Source organism: Dromiciops gliroides, chromosome 4 (genome assembly GCF_019393635.1).
Source record: "Dromiciops gliroides isolate mDroGli1 chromosome 4, mDroGli1.pri, whole genome shotgun sequence".
NCBI lineage: Eukaryota > Metazoa > Chordata > Mammalia > Microbiotheria > Microbiotheriidae > Dromiciops > Dromiciops gliroides.
The window spans coordinates 25428254-25437699 of NC_057864.1; the positions used below are offsets into that span (position 1 = coordinate 25428254).

At 47.4% G+C, this 9446-nt stretch overlaps 1 protein-coding gene across 1 annotated transcript; it reads left to right on the forward strand.

The window, feature by feature from the left end:
* Positions 1 to 633: 633 nt before the first annotated feature.
* On the forward strand, positions 634 to 1671 carry LOC122754542 (phosphate carrier protein, mitochondrial-like). The gene is made up of 2 exons (XM_044003069.1): positions 634 to 684; positions 739 to 1671. The coding sequence occupies exons 1-2, from the start codon at positions 634 to 636 to the stop codon at positions 1669 to 1671; spliced, it is 984 nt and encodes a 327-aa protein (XP_043859004.1).
* The last annotated feature ends 7775 nt before the right edge of the window (positions 1672 to 9446 follow it).

A 9446-nucleotide genomic window follows, 5' to 3' on the forward strand; every position in this document is an offset into this window, starting at 1 on the left:
GCTCAGCAACGTGTCACTCTTAAGAAGGAGGGGAAACTGGACATGATGATCGTCAGTTCGAAGACTTAAGAGTAGGTGGGGTTAGAAAAAAGGGCAGGGCTTGAAGTGAGGAGGCGGATGTGATTGGCTGAGGGAGTGTCAGTCAGGGCTTTGCCACAGGGAGAGAAGAACGTGATTTTGGAGTGGAGGGGGGAGGGGGGATATTAGAAAGTAGACCGGAGGTGGGGGTAGGTCAGAAGCCAAGCAATAGGATGCTGATTGGCTAACGGAGTATAGATGATGATTGGTTAAGGAAAAGAAAGACTAGTGTAAAGGATAATGATTGGCTCCGGTGAAACCCCACATGAAGATGGTGATTGGTTAAGAGGTGGGGGTAGCCTCCGGGAAGCGGGAAATTGAGCACGAAGGCCATTGGTCGAAGACGTGGAGGGGCTGGGATAAGAAAAAACTTGACTGGCCTTTCGGGAGGAGGGCAGTCGTGATTGGCTGAGGGGAGGCGGGGCAGGGCGGTACCTCCGGGAACTCGTCGCCCCGGGCTCACTTTGCTCACTCGCCTGAGGGGGAAGGGGGTAGTTCCGGCCGCATCCCGGGCCTCCCACTGCGCCCAACCGTCTCCAGTCCGCCCGAGCGCTCATGGCCTACCCTCCCGGCAGCGCGTGGGCCGCGGCGTCGCTCAAGGACCGCGCGTTCATATCGTGGTCCAATAAGGGGAAGCGGCCCCCGCCTCGGCGGGACGAGTACAGCTGTGAATTCGGCTCGCCCAAGTACCTGGCGTTGTGTAGCCTGGGCGGCGTGCTGAGCTGTGGCCTGACGCACCTGGCCATCGTGCCGCTGGACCTGGTCAAGTGCCGCATGCAGGTGGACCCGGTCAAGTACCCGGGCCTGCTGAGCGGCTTCGGCGTGACGCTGCACGAGGAGGGCGCTGCCGGCCTGGTGCGAGGCTGGGCGCCCACCCTGCTGGGCTACTCCATGCAGGGCCTCTTCAAGTTCGGCCTGTACGAGCTGTTCAAGCTGCGCTACGCCGAGCTGCTGGGCGCCGAGGCGGCCTACGAGTGGCGCACCACCCTCTACCTGGCGGCCTCGGCCAGCGCCGAGTTCTTCGCTGACATGGCGCTGGCGCCCATGGAGGCGGTGAAGGTGCGCGTGCAGACGCAGCCCGGCTTTGCGGGCACGCTGCGGGAGGCGGCGCCCAAGATGCTGGCCGAGGAAGGCCCGCGGGCCTTCTACAAGGGCGTGGGCCCGCTGTGGCTGCGCCAGATCCCCTACACCATGATGAAGTTCGCCTGCTTCGAGCGCACGGTGGAGGCGCTCTACAAGTACGTGGTGCCCAAGCCGCGGAGCCAGTGCAGCAAGGCCGAGCAGCTGGGCGTCACCTTCGTGGCCGGCTACGTGGCCGGCGTCTTCTGCGCCGTGGTCTCGCACCCGGCCGACTCGGTGGTGTCGGTGCTCAACAAGCAGAAGGGCAGCTCCGCGCAGGCCGTGCTGCAGCAGCTCGGGCCGCTGGGCGTCTGGAAGGGGCTGGGGCCGCGCATCCTCATGATCGGCACGCTCACGGCCCTGCAGTGGTTCATCTACGACGCGGTCAAGGTCTACTTCCGGCTGCCGCGGCCCCCGCCCGCCGAGATGCCCGAGTCCCTGCGCAAGAAACTGGGGCTGTCGCGCGACGACTGACCCCCGCCCGCCCGGCTCGCGTCTGTTGGGGCTCGCCGTTGGTCGCTATGGTTGCCGAGGAGGAGGCGCCCGAGGGGCGCGGGGAGGTGGGGGCAGGTGGGAGGGCGGTCTCGGGGACGGGCCTCGGCCGAGGCTTACTCGGAACCAGAGGAGCCGCTAAATGGGCCCGCGGGGAGACCCGCTGCCTCCTTCCACGTGCGATCCGCCCAGGGTGGGGACACCTCCAGGCTTGTTTTTTCGCCTCCTTTCGGGGTGACTCCCAATGTCTAGGAAGCATTTTCTGGGGAAAACTAAGTGGTCCCTCTGTTCTTACTGTGCCTTGTTCCCTGTTCTGCTCCCGCCACCAACTGCTGTAATCGGATCAAAGTGGGCGGTCAAAATGGAATGAGAGTGACCTGGGACTGTTAGGGAAAAGTAAAGAACAATCTTCACTCTCCAAAATGCTGGCTTCTGCTTTCAACAACCGCACGTCCCAAGAAGACCACCTCCCTACCTTATCTAAGTAAACTAAAACCGTTGTAAACTTGGTGTGTTTTTTTCTTTCTGAGTAAAAAGTATGGTTTTGTAAACTCATTGAGGGGAGAAATCAAGTTTATTGGTCAATTATTTTTAGTATTATTTCAGTAATGATAGTTATACCATATTTGAAGTTTATTCAACTTAATTCAAAAGCGGTGAGCCAGTTCTCAGTTTGCTCTAGCTTACATATATCTGTCTGCCTATCGAGATTCTCTGAAATAAGTGGGATTCTGAAAACGAAATCTGTAGATGTGGTGATGAAATTTTAGCTCACAGAAATATCCCATGATAGTCTTAGAGGTGTAAGACATTAAACTTGTTACACATTTGCAATATGTTGATTATTAACCTTTTCGTTAGCTAAAAACGTTAATTTGACCAAAATGTTTGAAAAATGAGTTTTAGACTTTTCCATAAGCATGTTTGAAATGTTTTGAGTGGTAGTAAAGACCATGGTAGATAAATAATAAGAACAGAGGTAGTCAAGACTTGTGAATAAAAAAGTGAAATTGATTATTTCTCAGATTTCTTGTCTCTTCATGAAAACTTTTGTTGGTAGAGTGTAAAAAAGATAACTGGGTTTTGTGTTGGAATGTGTTTGAAATTTTGTGTGGAAAATCCAAATTGTTCTTTTAAGTGGCAGTTGTGATTCAGTCTCACTTTACCAAAATTCCAAAACATAGATGTTTGTTTCTTCCCACAGTTACCACATCACTGTCATGTTAGTAGATGTTTGCTGTGGCCATTAATTTACCAAGTAAAATACTTTCTTCTTCTTCTTCCTTCTTCCTTCTTCCTTCTTCCTTCTTCCTTCTTCCTTCTTCCTTCTTCCTTCTTCCTTCTTCCTTCTTCCTTCTTCCTTCTTCCTGATTTGAACTCGGGTCCTCCTGAATCCAGGGCCGGTGCTTTATCCACTGCGCCACCTAGCTGCCCCGAAAATAATTTCTTAAAAACAACTAAGAGAATCCCTTAAAATTGTGTGAAATCTCAGCATGGAGGCTAGGTAAAGAGGGCTGTGGAATTCTTTGGCAGCTCTTGGAAGAGGCTTATGGCCACAGCAACCCCATGAAATTTTGGATGGGGGGGGTGGTCTAGGAAACTTCTGTAAGATTCTATACTTAGAGAATGCTAATCTCAATCCAAGGGAACCATCTGTGTATGATCCAGTAATTTCTCATTTATTTTGATTTCTAATTCAGCCTTTTATTGACATTTAATACAAATAATGTAGTCTGGTACAACAGGTGCCTGGTAAGATTATAGGTAAAGGGAAAAAAAGATTATAGGTAAAGAATACAATCATAAGATCAGAGATGTGGTGCTTGGAAGGCCCTTTCAGGAGGTAGCCTGGCATTGTGCAAAGAGCATTTATGGCTTTGGGGGATCTGAGGTCAAATCCTACTTTGGACAATGGCTATGATCTTGGGCAAGTCACCCACCTCACCTCTGTGGGCCTCAGTTTTCTCATCTGTAAAATGAGGGGATTAGACTAGACCTTTGAAGTCCCCTCCAGCTCTATGATCTTATGATAATTATCCCCTCAGATTCACTGACCCCACATCTAAAGTGGACTCCAGGCTGCCAGGCTGCCTCGGAAGCTTAAAGAAAGCCGCCCCCCCCCCAATTCAGGACGTCCATCGATGGTTCTTAGAATAAACCTGGGGTGTGTCTGTATGTCTCTGTGTGTGTCTGTGTGTGTGTGTTCCAATTATTATCTCATGCTTCAGGGGGTGCTGTTTTACCCTGAAAAGAGGGCTGAGCTTGGTTGGAGTCATGGGGCCTGAGTCTGAATTCCAGCCCTGCCACTTACTATTGGGTGACCCCAGGACCTCATTTTCCTTTTCTGTAAAATTGAGGGGGTGGTTTGTCAACTTCTGTAAGCTTTCAGTTCTAGATCCCTGCCTGTCCCAAACAATAGTCCTTGACCTGAGTGCAGCTCAGCCCTTTGAGCTGAATGAATCACTCTTTGTGCCTAGACCCAGACTTTCTGATCCAGAAATGCCTTCAGAGGGTTAGTACAACTCCTTTATTTTCTAGGTTGGAGAGGGCCGCTGGCTTTGCAGCCAGCTTCTTGTATGGGTGGCTGGGTCTTCACTCTGGAAGGTCTGTTGTCTTTCTACGGCTTCCCTTCCTTGGAGAAAGTGGCTTCAGCTGTGTTGATCGTTAGCATGAGAACTTGGTGTGGTTGAGAATTTTGTGAAGCAGGTGGACTCTGGGAGGATTTCAAGCACAAGTTCATGTGCAGTCATCCTTCCCCGATGCCTGGGGGTGTCCCTGAAAAATTGGGTTCAGGGAAGCCTGAGGCAGGGAGGGAGGGCTCGGTTTTCTTTCTTTCCTTTCACTCTGGTTTTGCCAGCTACGGAAGAAGCTGGTTTAGTGCGTTTCTCCCCCCCCCCCCAGGTGATGGTTAAAGCAGCCTTCTGGAGGATATAATTAATTTCATGACAACCAGTTGTGATGTCAAGCACTGAGCAGTCCTTTGAGAGGTGAATAAGGGGGCAAAGTAGTTGAGCACTTGAAAAACAAAGGCCATATTTACATGTTAATGTCACCAGTGATAATGATTCGGAAGAATCCCGGGATAATGATTATAATAATGTTATGAATATTTTTCCTTGAGGCATAAGTGTGTCTTAAGAAGATTTTTCTTCCAGCCCAGCCTCTAATTTCTCAGTTTTCAAAGGCAAGAATAATTACTTAAAGCGAAAGGCTATCTCATCTGACTGCAGTGCTTTGTTTTCTGTGGTCTGAAAGATGAATGAGTTCTTGATGATGTGCAAAGAACTGTTTTAAAAAGAGATTTTAGCATCATTTAGGAAGGTTTTTCAAATCGTTTTGTCTTCTTGAATTCTGTCACCTTGGAGAAGAGAGCTGAACGTAACCTCGGTGGGTTTCTTTTATCAGTTTATTCAAGCACAGAATTTTGTGAACTCATTATCAAGTGAGCTTCCGATTTTCCTGTTCCTTTGAAGCCCACAGCTCTGCTCGCATCCCAAAATTTGAGGGAAGGAGCTGCTTTTAACTTCATGGAGGAAAAAGGATAAATACCTTGAGGCAGACATCAAAACCAAAGTAAAAATGGAGGCGAATGATATAGAGGTGGGAAGCGTCCTAAATAGCTTCTCCTTCTCCCCCACCTCCTCTTCTTTTTCTTCCTTGAAAATTTGAGGATATAATTGGGGAGGAAGGGCCAACAAGGTGAAAAGGCAAGTGTTAGTCACTGGTGGGCCTGTCACTAACGTTTATACAAAGGATGCTATTTCAGGCTTTCGGAGCAGGGCATGAGCATGGTCTAAGGGTGGCCTGTTCTCCTCCTCTGGGACCCTGGGACCACTTAGCAAACTTGGGAGAATGAGCCCATCCTGTGAAGAAGATCAATAAACAGCTATTAGCAACCCTTCTCATACCTGAACTTCAAGGAAGCCTGAGGGTGCAGATAATTCTTGTGACTGATGGGTCTGTGGGCTCCATGTAGACTATGCTGGACTATGCTCCAGTCTCATACCACAATTTATACCAGTCTCAGAGGGGTCAGGGAACTTTCCCCAGACTACTTATACATAAGTCACAGAACTCAGAGTTAAAGTTTTTAGGTATAAGACACTGGCTATCAAGAACATATAGCCTAGGATTTAAAAAAAAATGCTCTAATACTTATTTTAATTTTCAGTGATTTAAAAAAATACACCATAGCTTAAGACACAGATACTAGCACGGGGCCTAAAATTACTCCAAACGCCCCCAAATTAGTGCTAGGAATTGGTCCTATGATTTTATTAACAATATAGGGATATAGATAAGGGAAGTTCCTCTACCATCATCTTCAGCTTATCCTGTCTCTATCTTGTCTGTACCTGGTTGTTTGCCTATTGGCTCCCGCCCCACCCCCATTAGACTGTAAGCTCCTTGAGTGCAGAGGCTGTCTTTTGCCTCTCTTTGTATTTCAGCACAGTCATCGCCTGGCACATAGTAGATGCTTAATAAATGCTTATTAATTTGGCTTCCTTGCAGCTCATGGGTGTCAGACCCAAATAGAAACAGGGCCACTAATCCATCTGTAACATTATCCCAGGGCCACGTATTGACTCAGTTTTAGAATGTGTTGTCTATGTTTTATTGTATTTTAATTAATTTTGTTAAATGTTTTCGAATTACATTTTAATCTCATTCCTGTGGCGCTTAGGGAGTGTTGTGAGCCTCATGCAGAGGGTGAGCCTAGAGCACTGAGGGGAAAATGACTTGCCTAAGTTCATACCACCAGTATTCGTTAGGTGGGACCTGAACCCAGATCTTTTTGTATTTGAGGTTGGCTCTGTGCACTAGTGTAGGAGCTAGGTGGCGCCATAGTGCATAGAGTACTGGGCCTGGAATCAGGCCTCAGACACTCACTCACTGTGTGATCCTGGGCAAGTCACTTTACCCTGTTTGCCTCAATTTCTTCATCTGTAAAATGAGCTGGAGAAGTAAGTGGCAAACCCCTCCAGTGTCTGCCAAGAAAACCCTGAGAGAAAAGACCCTTTTTGGATTCTTCTCAGAGCCTTAATGATAGAGAGTGGGTTTAATTTCAAGCCCCACCTCTTCATTCCCTGAGCTTCCCAGCAGGGGGCCGCCCAACACATGAGGCTCTAAGGAGCTGAAGCCCTGGGCCTTAGGCCCGAGCAGGGCCTGGAATGGGGCCTGAGCTTTGTGGGAGTTGAGCTGAGCTGGGAGTTCACCTTGAGGCACCCGAGGTGATCTCCATGTGACCCTGGTGTTCAAACCCTGACTTAAGTTTTGTTTCTTGACAAGTTATATATGTTCACATAGCACTGTTCTAGTGAGGAACGGGGACATTCTTGCCCAGAATAAGGTTAAGGCCTAGTGTCACAATCTGATTGGTCGACTGGTGCAATCTGATTGGTCCTTACAGTTATCATATATGGGAGGTTGGTACTATATACTATGATTGGTTGTTTTTGTAATGCTGTATGTTAATGAGAACTGTAATGTGATTGGTTGAGAGGGACTCTTGGCGGGTATAAATAACAGTGTGGGACCTCACTTCAGTGCACACTCTGTGGCACGTTCAGAAGAGTACCCATCTTTGAAGATGAATAAAGATGCCTTCACCCACCCTCTGCTGCCTGCTTGGATGCTTTGAGCTGCAAGCAACACTTGAGCTGCACAACACTATTTGAACTGTTAGCTGTGTTTCTAACAACCCCAAATGGGGTCACGAAAAGTCAGCCATGACTGGAATGACTCAACAACAATTACCTACTAATGCCCCCCTAAGGAATCACATTCCTTGATGCTTGATGGATTCGAGATACAGAATAAATAGGGAATAAATGACTACTTTTTGGACACTGCCAAAATGGGGATTCATTTTGCTTGACTATGAATATTATCACAAGGGTTTTGCTTTGCTTTTCTTTTTTTTCCTCAGTGGGGAAAGGAGGAAGGGACTAGGAACAGGGCAGCAAAAAATAATAATAATAGTAACGAAAAGTTCATGGAAGCATCTTTTGAAAGAATACACAGCAGAGGACAGAAGAAAGAATCCCAGGCAAGCAAAGCTACAGGCCTGCCCTATTACACATGATCAAAGAAAAGCAAGCTCCCCACACCTGCTGTTTCATGGGCAATCCTACATAAGCAAAGTTCCATGATTTGGTGCTTAAGTTCAGAATAAAAAGAAATAAAATTAAAAAATAAAGGATGCTCCTGAAAATGAAAATTGTTGATAGACCCCACCACGCCAACATGCCCTGCAGCGCTGTCAGCTGCGCCTAGGGGGACACCTTTGCAGAAAGGCCCCCAAAGACCTCGTGTCATGTTGGCCAGTTGTGCCTTCTTGGACTGTTTTGCCTTCTCTCCTCGGATGTTTTGAAAGTCTTAGAGTGGGCAGGACATGATGAGGGATCTATTGAGTCCAACCCCTTCATTTTATCGACGAGCAGAGGAGGCCCAGAGAAGTTGTGTGTGGCCTGTGGTCGTACAGAAGTCTTTAAAATTAGCACCTGCCCTTGGCAAGTGTTTTTACAGCCGTGGGAAAGGCCTGTGCTTGGGCAGGGGCCAGAACCTCTCGGGTCCTGTCAGAAGAAGTGTGTCATTGCGATTTCCTGAACCTCCTTTCAACACTGACCTATAACAAGGATGACAGCCGGCATTTACATGGTGCCTCAAGGTTTGCAAAGTTCTTCATATATGTTGTCTCATCTCATCCTCCTGACCCCTCTGGGAGGGAGGTGCTTTTATTCATGCCCATTTCACAGATGAGGAAACCAGTCACAGAGAATCTGAAGCAGGATTTGAACACGGGTTTTCCTGCCTCTCTATCCACCATGCCCCATGTTTACCTCATTACCTGGGAACACTGTATTCTAAATTAGACTGTCCAGCATTTATGAGTAAAATTATTTTTTATCTGCCTTAGTTTTAAGAAAAAGCAAATGTTTCACCATCCTAAGTGGGTGTCTTTACTTTTTGTTTTTCATCCTGTACTTTTCTTTCCCTTCTAGCCTGGCCAGTGTTAACGGCTAAAATTCTAGCTAAACTGTCTAAAATATCTAATGAGTGGTCGCCAATAAATTATAAGCTTTAGCAAGAGTTAGACTTTTAAGCATTTATTAAGGAGAATAAGAATTTGGTAAAGAGAGAGAGAAAGGCCTAGATTCCTATCTATTAAAGGGAGAGCACATTTCTAGCTCCCTTCTCCACCAGAGTCCAGAAGAAAGAGCGTGAGACCGAGCGCCCGTCTCTTCCTTCCTCCTCCCACTAGTCCGCGTCACTTCCTGATACCAAAGACAAGACTCCTGGTCTTGCCCTCAAAGACCTTCGCTTCATGGGCAGAACTCTTCTACAGTTAGTATCCAGCAGGTGGCGTTATTCCAATCGTTACAGTCCCCCCTGTTGTTCCTCAAGAAACAAAATGTTTCCTTGACGGAACAGTAAAAAGAATATAATAACTATTGATAACTAATATGTGAACAACAATATAGAAAAGGAAGAGAGGAAAGTTTTGTCCAGAGGGGCGATTTTTTTTTTTTTCCTCATGAACCGACGCTTTGACATTAGTCTTGCAAAGGGAGGGCCTCTGCAGAGAATACATGTTACAGATGGTGTATATTATAACAGAAAGAGAAAAAAAACAACAAAAACAACAAATCAAAACTGTTCATTTAAAGTCTCTGAAAGTCTTTTCTCAGATGTCCTCTAGGTGTAGTCGTGGAATGGAAGTCTTTTCAGGGGTTGATGTGTGGATGCTGGTAATC

What these genes read in the sequence shown, in the direction of transcription:
- LOC122754542 (XM_044003069.1), top strand. Translation starts at nt 634, where the DNA reads ATGGCCTACCCTCCCGGCAGCGCGTGGGCCGCGGCGTCGCTCAAGGAC. An exon ending in CGGCGTCGCTCAAGGACCGC is followed by an intron (nt 685 to 738) that starts GCGTTCATATCG and finishes CGGCGGGACGAG; the next exon opens with TACAGCTGTGAATTCGGCTC.